At 59.5% G+C, this 14,395-nt stretch overlaps 1 protein-coding gene across 1 annotated transcript in view; it reads right to left on the minus strand.

Annotated features, from left to right (window-relative positions):
* Window positions 1-14,395, minus strand: part of COL27A1 (collagen type XXVII alpha 1 chain) — a 135,756-nt gene that overhangs the window by 85,370 nt on the left and 35,991 nt on the right. The window contains exons 7-12 of the mRNA XM_055302226.1: window positions 13,477-13,530; window positions 5,042-5,086; window positions 4,363-4,416; window positions 3,853-3,897; window positions 1,126-1,179; window positions 188-232 (exon numbers count right to left, since the gene is read on the minus strand). Coding sequence (XP_055158201.1) covers window positions 188-232; window positions 1,126-1,179; window positions 3,853-3,897; window positions 4,363-4,416; window positions 5,042-5,086; window positions 13,477-13,530 — 297 coding nt within the window. The remainder of the gene's footprint in view (window positions 1-187; window positions 233-1,125; window positions 1,180-3,852; window positions 3,898-4,362; window positions 4,417-5,041; window positions 5,087-13,476; window positions 13,531-14,395) is intronic.

Genomic DNA, 14,395 nt, shown 5'->3' on the forward strand with positions numbered 1-14,395 from the left:
ACAGCCAGGCGGCAGCAGGACACGCGGCCCAGACAGCCCCTCGTGCTGGCCCACACACTCAGAGCAGAGCCATGGCCAAGCAGACAGAAGCAGAGAATGCCCGGGCTGCAGGTGGACAGGGCGGTGCGGCCAACAGGAAGTCAGAGTCACCCATAGAGTCTGCATAATAGACACGGAAAATCTTTACCGGCCTACCCATCTTGCCCCTCTTGCCAGGAACACCAGGCAGGCCCTGTAGGGGAGAGACAGGGAAGAGGTCAGGACACGATTCCACAGGGACAACCAGTGATGCCCCAAACCAGCCCCGGAGCCACCCACGAGAGGAAGTCGCAGAGGGCCTGGCGCCCGGGCCACACATAGTAGGTGGCATCTCTGTGCACGTCGGATAGACGGTCCTTGCACTCTATGGGGCTGGGCTCTGTGGGCACCTGAGCTGGGCAAATGCCTAGGAAAGCACCCGGTGTCCCCGGTATTCAGCAGGTGCTCCCGCCGCTCTCCCAAGGTCCTCTCTACCCAGCTTGTTATGAGGTGACGAGTGAGTTCCCAACTATGGGCTCAGGCTGGGAGGGGACAGGGCAGAAAGGCCCGTGGGCCATGTGGTCCCTGCCGAGGCAGCAGGAGTACGAGGCGCTGCAGACAGCAGGTAACCGACCGAGCACGCCTGTACTCGGCACCACTGCATACACACAGACGGCTGGCGGGATCTGGCCCTCGGGCCACAGCGAGCGGACACGTGATCCGCAGTAGGAAGCAGGCCCACGTCTCATTCGCTGAAAGCCCTTCAGAAGCTGTCCATGCCTCAGAATCACGTCCCCCTCCTGACCCTGGGCCCGACACCCACGTAACCTCGCCCAGGAGCCTCCCGCACCCCCCAAGCTCGTCTCCTACCATTCCTGCCTCGCGCTCTGAGCTCTGACGGCATAGACTGTCACACGTGCCAGTCACCGTACCTCCCCGACTTTGTCCCCACTCTCCCTTACATCTGGAAGGGACCGGACTGCCTTGATTCGACCCCTTGGTGGGCTCCTATGCAACTGGAGGGCACCTCCTCCAGGAGTCCAGGACTCCTCCCAGAAGACCGGGGTGGGTAGGTGGGCGGGAGGTAAACAAACGAGGCCTACTCACTCGCTCTCCATCGGACCCTGGCAGGCCGAAGAGCCCCGGGAGTCCAATGTAGCCCTAGGAAAGAGCAGGTAGGGGGTCAGAGGGACCGAGGGGTGGGGTGTGGCTGGCCCGGCCCCGCCGCCCGCGCCCCACTGCCCTCCCACGCCCAGGCTCCTCTTCCTTGCTGGTGGCAGCGGCGGCTCCGGCGACTCCTCGACGACACAGGCCTTGAGGCAAGTGTATATGCCCATGGACTGCATGGTGCTGGCTTCCACGATGTAGTCCAAAGGCACATACCCTCACGCCAGGGAAGGGCGCGGGCGCTCTCGGGGGGGAGGCCCGCCCCACGCCGGGGCTCCCGGACCTGCAGAAAGGAAGCTCTCGGCTGGGTTAGATGCTAGAGCGCGCCCGGCTCCGCCCGCCCCGAGGGAGCCTGCCGGGGGGGCCCCGGAATTGGGGCTCCCTCCACCCACGGCGGCCTGAGCCGAGGTCCCGGCGGCACGCGGATGCCACTGCGTCCGAGCCCCCAGCGACACTGCCGACTGGCTGTCAGCTGCCCCGCTGCACAGACAAGGAAACTGAGGCTCGGAGATGATGCGACACAAGCAGCCCGGGGGCAGCCAGCCGGGAGTCCGAGGCCCCAGGATGTGCCCGGTGTCCTGCCTCCGCGTTGTGCCTGCACCAGACTGGCCCTTCCCACCCCAGCGACGGCAGGGCCACCCCTCCCAAGCCCAGCTCGAGCTCTCTCCTCCCGGCTCTTCCCTCCACCCACGCACCGTGTTTGCTCCTCAGTTAATAGGATTTACCACTTTCTCCAATGTTTTACCTTCCATCATCTGTGTCCACGCTCCACGCCCTCATTAGCCTGGGGACTTCTCGAGGGCAGGGACCCAGAGCTCCTATCACTATCTGTGCTCTCTAGATCTTCGTGGAATGATTTAATAATAACGCTCACAAACTACGTTCTCGGGGCTTCGGGGGGCACGAAAGCATCTATTGGGTCCTTGCTCCACCCCCAGAAGCAGGTTATAATCAGCCGGCCCCCTGGAAAGGGGACAACATTTAGGCCCAGAAGTGAAGTGACTTGCCCAGGGTCACACGGCTAGAGCACGATAGAACTGGTATTTAAGTTCGAGTCAACGGACTCCCAGGCGGGCCTCCTAACCACTCGGCTACACTGCCCCCCGACAAACAAGCAACCAACACAGGCTCACAACCATCTCTCCTCCCCTAGTAGGTCAAGACGTCATTGAACCTCCTCACCCTCCAGTGATGAACATCCATCACCGTAACGAGGGACTTTTATTGGTCCTGCCAACCAGGGCTTCTATCCCAGATTCACAGTTGAGAAAATGGGCTCAGAGAGGTCCGGCAACTTGCCCACCATCCCACAGCTGGTTAAGGGCACGGCAGCTCTCAAAGCCGGTTGCCCTGATTCCATAGCTTGCATTTTATCTCATTCATAAATATGAGGCTGGTGGTGGCAGGGGAGGGAGGGCAGCTTGAGTGCTCCCAGTTCATCCAAGCTGCTCAGGGCCCTGGGACCCAGAGAGGGGGGTGCTGGGGTCAGACCAGCTCTCTCCCCACATGTGGTCTCAAGATACCATCAGCATGGCAAACAGCAAGCCACCCCAGATGCCATCAGCATGCCTCTGGGGCCACAGCTCGTGGGAACAGCTGGATAAAAGTAGGGAGGCCCAGCCTCCCAGGACAGGAGCCTCCTCGGCCCCTGCATGACATCACCCATCATCATCATCACTGACATCATCGCGTCCTGAGGAACCTGCCCACCCACCTCCTTGGCCACCGCCCAGATGCTCTAACAGCCACATGTCAGCTGCAGGGATTAAGGCCCAGACTGTGGTCATAAATAGCTTTGGCTCAGGAGTGGAGGACACGTCACACCTGACCCAGCCTGCCCGAGGGCTGTGACCCACTTGCTGAGCATTCTTGGAGAGGCAGCAAGGCCGGGCCCCAGGACAGCTGGGTCCCTATCCCAGCTCCACGTTAGGTGTGCAGAGTGAACCAGGACTGTCAGGTCCCCACCATGAACCCAGTTGCCTTGTGTGTAGACAAGGGGACTACACCACATTATCTCTTAGACTTTCAAACTCCATCTACCCCCATTCCATGCACCCAGAATCTTCTCCACAACCCAGTTGGGAGCTCCCACCTGATGGTCCCTCTTCAGCAGTATTTGCTTCCAAATTCCTGGTATCCCCATAACCATGCTAGAGGTAGGCATGGACCTCACTCCCATCGTAAAGGTGGGCAAACTGAGGCTGCTGGCTACTTGGGGTTTGTCCCAGGGGAGGGAGAACAGATGCTCCATCAGTCTCCGGGCCTGAGCAGCATCACCCATCAGTCACCCCTGCTCTGTCAAAAGTGGGGTCCCCCAGACCTCAGTCGGGAGGGGAGCAGGATTCTAACAGCAGACAAAGTAGCCCTGACTTAGGTCCCCTAGCTCTTGGGATGTGCTGGGGGACAAGGCAGGCAAACATCTGACCGTGGCAGCTGGGCCACGGGCACCAAGCCAGCTTACCTGGCTCAAGGATCCCCCATCACCTGTCCACCCTGCTGCCCCTTGGCTCTCCGGAGAGCACTCAGGTGGGAGGGCAGAGGCACCCCCCCCCCCGCCAGACGCTGTGTACAGACCCTGCACCTCTGACCTCCCATCAGGCCCACTGGGGGGACAGGTAATGACCACCCGGGGCCCCACCTCTGTGGCACTTGCCAAGACCCACTTACCCGGCTGCCTTTGGGGCCAGGGTCTCCTACCGGTCCAGGTAGCCCCTGAAACATAAAAGACAGAGGGGCAAGGACATAGGGAAACGTTCTCCCTGCTGCCAACAACCCAGGGCAAGTCCTGCCTCCTCGGGGCCTCAGCTGCCCCCCACCCTGTAGAAAGGGAGTGAGGTTGGGCCTGCAGTCTTCACACTGAGGACCCCACTCTGCCCCAGAGTCCCTGGGAGTGGATGGGGGTGGGGGAGACTGAGTGGGAGGAGCCCCGGAAACCCCAACCCCACAGCACCAGAACCCCTTTCTTCTGCTCTGAGCATCCCGTGCCCTACTACCTTCAAAGAGAGGGATCCCTGGTCCAGCCCCCTGAAAAGCCCTGTCTTCAGGCCCCCCCCCGACAGGGGGGGTTCCTCAGCCCCCTGCCTGCCGCCTCCCTCTGCCTGGGGTGGGGGTGGGGGGCACCCGTGGCCATCTCCACATCGTCATGGCCACCGAGCTTCCAGAAGCCATATACTGCACCTGCCTGCCAGGGTAACCTTTGGCCCCTGGGCTGCCCTCAGGTCCCGGCTGCCCCTGCAAAGGAATGAAGATAAACGTAAGGAAAGGAGAGACCTGGCCCAGCTCTGGGTCTGGGGGGCGGTGGGAGACGGGGGCTTACTCACAATGGACAAAGAGAAGGGCAGGAATGTGAGCTGGATGGGGAGGAAGGGGAAGGCACGGGCCTGCTGGGCCCCAGCCCACCCCTCTGTGAAACCGGTCAGACCAGCTCAGAAGGACAAAACCCCCTGTGCTGGCAGCCCAGGACTGAGAAAGCTCTGAGGAGCCCTGGCTGGCTCTCCCACGCTGGCAGGGGCTGCTATTTGACTTGGGCCAGTACAGCCCGAATTCCTGCAATCCCCGTGGCGGCATGTATAATATCCCCTAACATCGCCCGGAACAGGCCAGCTATTCATGGCTCTCGCCGGAGTCGGGTGGCTCATGCCAACGCCAGGCCGGCGTGGACTCCAGCTCTTTCAGGCAGATGCGGCTGGGGGAGAGGTGGGGTCGGCTCTGGGGCCCCAGCAGGATGGGAGGCAGAGCCGCCTGGCTCTGGGGCTCACTCATGGCATGGGGCCCAGGGAGGAGGCCAGGGGCAGACGGGGGTGGAGTGGGGAAGAGGGGGGAGCAAGCAGGGCAGGGCTGAGGCTGCGGCCCTCACCTGTTCTCCGGGGTGCCCCGCTGGTCCAGGATAGCCCTTGTGTCCCTGTGGGGTGGGGGGGGGATTGAATCAGGAAGGCCTCTGGGCGTGCGGGTCGGATGGCCCAGGCCCGGCCGCCGCGCCTGCCTTTGCAGCACTGCACGCTGTGTGGACGGCAGGGGTGTAGTGTGTGTTCAGTGACCACTCGCTGATCGGACCTAGGCCCGTCAGGGTCGGCAGCCTGCTGTGGTTTCCTCTGCCACCACGGCCCTCGGAGCAGAAGCCATTGGCAGGCTGGTTCACTCCTCCGGCAGGCTGTGTGGGCTGAACTGGGATACAGCCCCTGTGGCGGAGTGATGCTCTATCCCCACCATCCATCCCTCCCAAATCCAGATGGGGGTGAGCCCGTCCGAAGCCGGGGTAGAGCGAGTTCTCGATGAATGGGTGGGCCAATTAGGACCTTCGGGTCTGGGATACGCTCAACCACCATGCGGTGCTGCTGGGATCTGTGTCAAGACGTGCCCCTTCTCATAAACCCCCTATCAGGAAAGATCTCACACATACCGACCAAATACATTCACCGAAATAGCGGCCTCCCTTCCTCCCACTGGTCCCAGCTCCCCTTCTGGGGAGGACGAGGCCACCCAAATGCCTGATTGTGAAGGACTCTGGCTACAAGCCAGCACCACCCCGACCCTCGGTCCGCGTGGCCCAACTACCAGGTCTCTAGGTCAAGAGAATCAAACGAGCGTGTGCTTACACGTGGCCCTGGGGCCACCCAGCAGAGCCATTTCCTAAGATGTAGGGGCTCTCAGGAGGGAAACCCCAGACTTCAAGCTTCCATCCCCTGACAGCAGCTGTGAAATAAGACCGGGCAGGGGCCTTGCATCTCAGCCAGGGCAGCCACACCGATCTCCGTAGAGCCCCTCGCACAGAGAGCCCAGGGCTTGGCTCACACTGTCCCTCACCGCCCTTGAGAACTCCAAAGTTGTACGGCTCCCCCAGGGCGTGATAAACGAGACGATGCCTGCACACCCCCTCCACACACTGCAGTCTACCTGAGACTCCACCCACGTGGCCCCCTCTAGCCCTCACACCAGCCAGACGAGGTGCAGCGGGGAGGCAGGGGTTATCATCTGCATTTTCACAGAGGAGAAAACTGAGTCTCAGAGAACTGGCCCCAGTGCCATGGCTAAGAAGCAGCGCGCTCGCACCCATCCCGGGTCCTTCCGACGCCCGAGGCCACAAGGAGAGGCTTTGCCGACATCCCAGGCACGTACAGTTCATGCGTGTAAGCAAACACACACAGGCACACGCACTCAGCAACCCCCCCACCCCCACCCCAGACTCCCGGGAAGCAGGACTCTTAATTATAAACAGCATCCTCGGTTTGATCCAAGAGGTTTGGGGAGTTTACAAGCATTCCTTCTGCACCTACTCATACCTCAGCACTGCTCAGCGATACGATCACATCTCACACGCGGACCCCGTGGGACTGATGCAGCGGGGCTGTGAGCTTCTTCCACCTGGGGTGCACGTTCTCTTCCCCAGGGAGCAAACTGAAGCGTAGGCCACAGCCGGCGGCTACCATGCGGAGTGGCTGAGATCTGGGACTATCCTGCTTCGCTACTGGGCGGCTGCATGATCTGAGGCCACTGATGTCGCCTCGCTGAGCCTTGGTTTCCTCTTTTGTAAATGGAAATACACGGACTGGCCCATGGATCACATGATATAATGTGTGTAAAGCACCTAGCACAGTCCCCAGCATTGAATTCAGGGGCCCTGTAAAGACCTGCAAGCTGTTACCACCCTGAGCTTCGCATTCATTCACTCATTCATTCATTCAACAAACACTTGCTGAACTTGTATGTGCCAGCATCACTCCAGACCTGGGATGAATGAGGAGACAACACCCTTTAGCCTCAGTGGAGTTCGCAGCCTAATGAAGGAGATATAAAAACAAATAAATATAAAAGATAACGTCCGGGGGTTGGGATAAATAGGGAATTGTTTTCGTGAGTGTCACGTTTTAGTTTTGCAAGAAGGGGAAGTTCTGGAGACGGGTTGCACCACGACGTGAATGTCCTTAGCGCTGCTGAACCCTACCTGGAGACACAGTTAAGGTGGTACATTTTATGTTGTGGGGGTTTTGCCGTAATTTAAATTTTTTTTTAAATTGCAAATGTGTGGTAGTGATGAGCATGATGAAGAAAAGTGAGCAGACTCAGAGGAGGCAGAGTGGCCTGCTGGGAGGGGTGGTGCCCGCTGGGCAGCCAGGCAGGTTTGCCTACGTGCCTGGGGTGGAATGAGTTAAGAGAAAGCCAGAAGCCAGAAGCCAGAGCACATAAGGCCTTAGAATGGAGGGAACCCACAGGAGGATTTTGAGCAGGGACGTGTCATGATATGACTCGCGTAATCGTCCTTGTCATCCTCTCTCCACTTGGAACTTGCATATGAGGAAAAACCAGCCAAGCCTTTCCCTTTCAGACCGTGTGGCTCCCTCCGCTCAGGCAACTGCCCTCTCTGAGTCTCACTGTCATTCTCAGCCTGCCTCGGGTTGCTGCCAAAAGCCAGGGCAATAACGGGGGAAGAATCCCAAGAGAACCAAGAAAGGGGACCAGGGGGCCTCTGAGCATCACCAGCGCCTTTGGCTTCGCCTGCAGCCAGGAAGAAATCTGCTGGAAACCAATGCTTCAGCAGAGAAGTGTTGCCAGGGACATCCCAGAAGGTTTCAAGTGAACCCTTCACTCAGGACATAGGAAGAAGGAAATGTGTGATCTCCAGGATAGGGACAGTGGCCGGCCCTTTGCCCGGCCCGGTCCTAGAGCCTTAAATAAATACATCAGCTCATCAAGTCCTTGCGACCATCCCTAGCGGGTAGGAGTTACCATGCACGTGTGCCACACGAGGAAACGGAGGCTCAGACAGGTGAAGAGCCTTTCCTGCGGCTCTCCGGCCTACCAGGGGCAACGCCAGGTGTGACGCCAGTCCCTAGGTCCTACCACCCCATCACGGGATAAGACATGCTCACGGCGGCCCGACGCCCACATCCAAGAGCCACAGGGCCACACAGGGAACGACCCCCTTACGGTCCCTCCTCCACAGGACAGAGCACGTGGATCACCCCGCAGCTTTCCTGGGGCAGGGGACAGCCACGGAACCCTAGAGTATCTGAGTTGGAGGGGACCTGAGCCATCAATCCGCCCGCCTTTGTCATTGGACAGGCTTACCGGGGGGCAGGGACTTGCCCAAGGTTACTGAGCAAATTATGGCCAAGCCCAGACCTGGACTCTAGACCCTCCCCCCGCCACCCGCCGGGCTGTGCTTTGTCCAACAGGCCACGATTCCTCGCTCTGGTCCCAATCAGTGGTCCCTGAGGGCCTTGCAAGTGGCTGTGAACGACCCACCCCTCCCGGCTGGCTGAGAGCAGCAGAGACAGAGCACGGCCGAGGCACGGGGTCGGGCTGGGGGGCGCAGGGGGGCTCCTGTGCCCCCTGGAAGTACCTTAACAGTGTTTACCAAGCTGGGGCCAGCCAAATAGCTTCAAATGACAGGGCCCCAGGACCTGGAAGAGTCTAAATCATTATCTTCTCCTGGGCCCCGGCAATTACGGGGTAGGCACTTACCGCAAGGTGGACCCACGGGCAGTGATTTCCCTGTGGGTGCCCGGTGCCCGGCCGGTACCAGGGCAAGCGCGGGTGCTTCAGGGGAGCTCCGGGGACCACGGAGTCTGTAAGGGGCCTCTGGCTGCCCAGCAGGCGGGTCTCCACAGGACCCGTGTTTATAATAGAACTCGGTCTATATTTTGGTTTGGGAGCCAGATTAATCATTGCTTACAATGCACAAGGAGAAACCAGACATCACCTCACTGTTGCTGCAGACAGTCTCCCCGTCGGCCGGGGATGCTATTTGGGCTTTGGGCAGGGAGCCTGGGGGAGGGGGTCCTGTTCTTGCCTGGGGGTCCTGGGGACCTCAGCTGTGCCCCCGGGCTCCATCTCCTCATGCAAGGCCCCAGCCTCTCTTTGCTATAACACAGAACTCACCCTGCTTGCTTCGTACTCCACGAGGCTCACTAAACATCACCACAGCCCACAGCCCACCCGGGCCAGTCAGCGGGACAGACAGCCCCAGTCGGGCTCAGCGAGGAAGAAGCGTGCCAGGAGGCAGGGTGACTCGTTACATGACACCGCACAGTCCCTGGTCCTCTCTGGACCTCAGTTTCCCCAAAGCATTGCGTTGGCTCAAAGACTGTAGGACTTGGAAACGTGTGGCTTGGCCAATGTGTGCTTGGCCAAAAGCACAGTCCATCACGACACAGCCAGGCACCTGACATCAAACTCTGCTCCACGGGTACCTGAGACAGGTGCGGTGGGAATACACAATTTCTGTCTGGCTCGTTCATTCGACCAATTGTTCATTCATGCAACAAAGGTTTGGGGAGCCCCAAACGTGACCCTGTGTCAGGCATGAAGGATACACCGGTGGACAGAACAAACTCACCCCCTGCCTTCTGGAGGGCAACATCCTGAGTGGAAGGAAGGAGAAGCACCGCATGCTATGACAGTGTAGACAGCCAACCGGAACGGGTGGCATTATAAACGGGCTTGAAGGAGGAGGCAGGTTGGAGAGCAGAGCAGGAGTAGGGCTCAGAAAGGGCAGTGGGCAGGGGCCCCAGAAGCCCGGGGCAGCCCAGCAGCAGGGGAGCCTGGAGAAGCCTCTTGGGAGGGGGGCTCTGCATGGCAGTGGTCAGCTCAGGCAGCAGACGGAGGGCCCGTGGGCAGGGAGAGGTTGCCAGAGGGCGCCAGGAGGAAGCTTCAACTGGAGTACCAACCTCATTCCATTAGTCCCGTCCACGTGGGGCAATGGGGTGAGAGGGGCTCTGAGGCCACATCGGGGCTTGACCAGAAAGATCAATGAGTGATGTCTGCCACAGGCAGGGGAGGAGGGAGGAAGGGGACAGAGCAGGTCCGTGTGTCCCGCACTGTGCTAAGCCCCCCATAAGGAAACAAGCAGGGACAGGTCCTCTGAGCACCTGGTCCCGCTGACGAACGTGCCAGGGACACCAGTGACTTTCCTGCCAGCTGAACATGCGGCGTCCCAAGGAGGCTGCGAAGGAGCCGCGACCTCTGCCTGGGGGGATGTTCTAGCCCCGCCACCAGCATGGGGCCGGCACTCGTGGGCACTGCTTACATGTTTGTTGAATGAATGAACGATCACGATGAGTGTGGAGAGGAAGCATGCCAGGGCAGCGCACAGCATAAGCGAGCCCAAGGATGGCCCGGAGGGAGGGCTTCCCTGCTGCAGAGCGGCTTGGCCCGGGCTGGAGGGCTGGAGTCTTTGCTGCGGAGGGACAGCTGCCTGCACGTGGCCTTATTTATTTATTCATTTTATTTATTTTATTTTATTTTTTTAAAGATTTTATTTATTCATTCATGAGAGACACACACACAGAGAGAGAGAGAGAGAGAGAGAGGCAGAGACACAGGCAGAGGGAGAAGCAGGCTCCACACAGGGAGCCCGACGTGGGACTCAGGTCCCTAGGATCACACCCTGGGCCGAAGGCAGGCGCTAAATCGCTGAGCCACCGGGGCTGCCCCACGTGGCCATATTTAACAGCATCTCTGGCTTCTACCTGTTAGCCTCCCCCTCCCAGCCGTGATGGCCAAAGATGTCTCCAGACATTGCTAACCGTTCCCTGGGGGGCGAGGTCACCCCCAGTGGGAAGCACTGCCCTGAGGAAAGAAGGCAGGACGGTCAGACCAGGGGCAGCACAGGACTCCACCCTCCCACGGTGCAAATGAGGTTCTGGTCGCCTTCGTGGCTAGTGGAGGGTGGCTTCCTGGTGACTAGGCGAGATGACAGATGGTACCAGATGGGCAAGACGCTCTGCGCTTGTCCTTCATGGTCATCATGATCATTCATTCATTCAACAGATACGTAAGCCGGGCCCGCGGAGGCCAGCCCCATGCTGGTGGCGGGGCTGAAACAGCCCATTTCGCCCAACCTCTCCCTGAAGCAGTTGAGGCTCCGTGAGGGGAGGCCACCTGCCCGGGCTCACCCAGCAGGAGAGGGGACAGAGCTGGGTCCTGTCCGGGTCCGCCGCCCTAGTCTGCGCGCCCGCCCAGCCCTCGGGAACCGGCCCAGCAAAGGCCCTCAGCAAACATCGCAGGCCGATGGCAGGCAAATGAACCTTCTCAGCCAGGGAGGCTCTTTCTCACTCCTGGGCTCCCCCTTATTTGAAAAGCTGTGCAGAGACAAAGCGCCTGAAAGGCAGGGACCCGGGTTCAAACCCCAGCTCTGCAGCTTAGCAACGCCCGAAGGTATTTCCATGAAACCAGGGGCTCTCGGTCTCAGCTGCACATGAGAATCCTGCACCTGGGACGCCTGGCTCAGCAGTTGAGTGTCTGCCTTTGGCGCAGGTCATGATCCTGCAGTCCTGGGATCGAGTCCTGCACTGGGCTCCCCACAGGGAGCCTGCTTCTCCCTCTGCCTGTGTCTCTGTCTCTCTCTCTGTGTCTCTCATGAATTTAAAAAAAAAAAAAAAAAAAATATATATATATATATATATATATATATATATATATATATATATATAAGAATCCTGCACCTGGGTCCTGCTCACACCAACCGGACCAGAGTCCCTGCCCTCAGTCCCCCCTGGTTCTAATGCATCTGACACCGGTGTCAGCACCGGGCCGGTACCTGGGTGCACAGTCGCTAAACGACCAGAAGAATGACTGAACAGACGAATGCATGAGTGAGGTCGATTTGAGCCTCAGTGTTCTCAGCTGTAAAACAGGCATAACAGCGCTTTAACTCTCCGAGGCTATCGGGAGGAAACAATGTGACAAAGGACAGTCACTCTTTGTGCCACCTCTAATTTGCCACACTCTTAACCTGGGAACCCTCCCAACCCAAACTCCCTTTTCCCCTGCCTATTTTTGTCCATTTTCTATTTGCGCTTCTATTTTTACTGTTTTTCTTTTTATTATCTGTCGCCCCACCACACCCACAAGAATGCAAGCTCTGGGGGGACAGGGATTTTTGTCTATTTACTCAGCGCCACGCCTTGCATCCTGCCTGGCACATAATAAGCATTCAATCACTTCTGTGGAATAAATGAATGAATAGGCCTCTTGGTGTCACGCTGAGGTGACACCCCAATTCAGCGTGCTGACACTACCTCTCCCCCGCACCGATGTCCCCTCGCCACCCCCAAGGCTCCCCACACGAGACGCTGCAGAAAAGCCACATAAGAGCATCAGGACAAAGTGGCCGCTGTTGTCACCAAAGACACACATGGGAGGAGAGAGTGCTTACAAACAGCGATGATTGCAGCCCATCCGTCCTCCTCCGCGACCCCCGCCTCGGCCAGGGGTCCCTGCCTGGGACCCCGAGCTCCCCCAAGCTCTGCCCAACCGGCCTGCCACAGCTCAAAGTCCTGCATGCTTGCCTGAGCCGGGGCCTGAGGGCCTCAGTGTACATGGCTTTGCCAGTTTTCCAACCACACGGAGCCTCTTCCTTAGTTTAGGAAAGATGCTTCTCCCTTCCCAGGTGAGCTGGTCCCTCTTGGATGGGGGCTGTGGGCCTCCCTGGCCATCTGCTGAGAGCAGGGGGCCCTGCCACGCCAGCAGGAGCTGGTGTAGTCTGCTTTCCCATCTCCTGCCACCTCCGCTCGACTCCCACCCCATGCAGAGCGAGACCACCACTGGCTGCTTTATGAGCCGGCACTGGAAAGAGACTTTTCCACTCACACCTCATCCATCAGCAAGTGCTGGAGCGTGGAGGGGAAGTGAGTGGGGAGAGGGAGTCCCTGTGTTCTCTGAGCCAGACAATACCAGGTTTCCCTGGCCCACAGATGGCCACAGACTCCCGTCTGGCTCTGGCCTCTCCAGAGTTATGCTCTAGCCATGGAGGGTGGAGAAGGGGATGCAGGGGACGTGATGCTCCAAGTCCCCTGTGCCACAGGGACCCTCCGAGCAAGGACAAGATGGAGCCAGGAGGCACCACGTCTGTCCAGATGAGAACCAGATGGCCCAGAGAGAGGGTGGCTGCAGCCACAGCGGGGAGCCAGGGTGGAAGCTGAAGACATGGCCCTAAGCCGATATATACCTCCTGGAATCCCCATCAGCAGCCCTGCAAAAAGCAGCTGACGCCTGACCTGTGTTGTCCTCCCCCGCCACCCCCATTTCCTGAACACCTACTACGCACGGGCCCTGCGGACAAACCAGGTTCGCCCACCATGGTCGGGGAGGCTAGACGTCGGGCTGAAAATAACTAAGACGGGCTAACAGTCCTTGAGCAGAGTGGAGGCTCCTGGACCGCAGCCCGGGGTTCCAGGAGGTCTTCCTGGAAGAGGCACAAGCATTGTTGAGTCCCGACAGCTGACAGGCCCTGGCCAGGAAGCTAGAGAGAAGGCCCACTGGACAAGGCAAAGCACTGAAACCCAGGTGTACCTTTCGTCCGACAGGTCCCGGATTCCCAGAGAGCCCAGGCAAGCCCATGTCACCCTGCAAAACACAGACAAAAGGGTGAGCGGGGTGGGGGGAAGAGGAGCAGAGACGCTCGTGAAACTGCACGTGTGCCCTCGCACGGACAACTGTCTGCGGACAGGACTCCTGGAGGCCCAGAGGCCTCTGCGGGTGGGGGGCAGGGCAGCCGAGTGGGCGGGTACTGCCCCCCCCAACCCAGTACCCCCACTAGATGTATCTGCTACACCGGACTCTGGCACAGGATGCCATTTAGGGAACGGGGTCTGCTGCTAAACCCGTGTCTGGAAAACCAGTGCCCCAGGGGACACACCACCTGTCTGTCCCGTTCCAATTTCCAATCCACTCGCTCTCTCTGCATTCCTGACACTCCTTCCCTCCTGCCCATCCCTCCCCCTGCCCGGGCACGGTGGTCAGCAAGGGCATCTCTGCCACGAGAGCCGAGAACACACAACCCAGGAGAGCAAGAGAGAAGCCCGGGCCCCCGGACTCGCTCAGACCCGGATACAAATCCTGCTCCGTCCCCGACCAGCTGTGTGACCTCCAGCGAGCCACCTGCCTCTGAGGCCCCTCTGCTTTCCCCCCCGCAAGCCGGGCCCCGTCCGTCCTGCATCCCAGGGTTTCCAGGAGGAGCGCACGGGCACGCGTGCGGGGTTTACACCCGGTAAACGCCCTCCGTGAGGACGTGAAGGAATGAGCCACCTGGGTCTTGAGGCAATAGAAGGGAGCTGCCTCTTCTCCGTGCCCACGCACAGGACGCTGGGTGGAGAAGCAGGGCTGTGCCTGTCCGGAGGGCTCCTGGGCTTGGGGCCAGAAGAAGCCGGGGTGTTCCTTCCAGGACGCTTGTGTCTGAGACCGGGGTCTCACCTCGAGTCTGGTTCCCCCG

The sequence above is a fragment of the Nyctereutes procyonoides genome, unplaced genomic scaffold (genome assembly GCF_905146905.1).
Source record: "Nyctereutes procyonoides isolate TBG_1078 unplaced genomic scaffold, NYPRO_anot_genome, whole genome shotgun sequence".
Taxonomy (NCBI): Eukaryota; Metazoa; Chordata; class Mammalia; order Carnivora; family Canidae; genus Nyctereutes; species Nyctereutes procyonoides.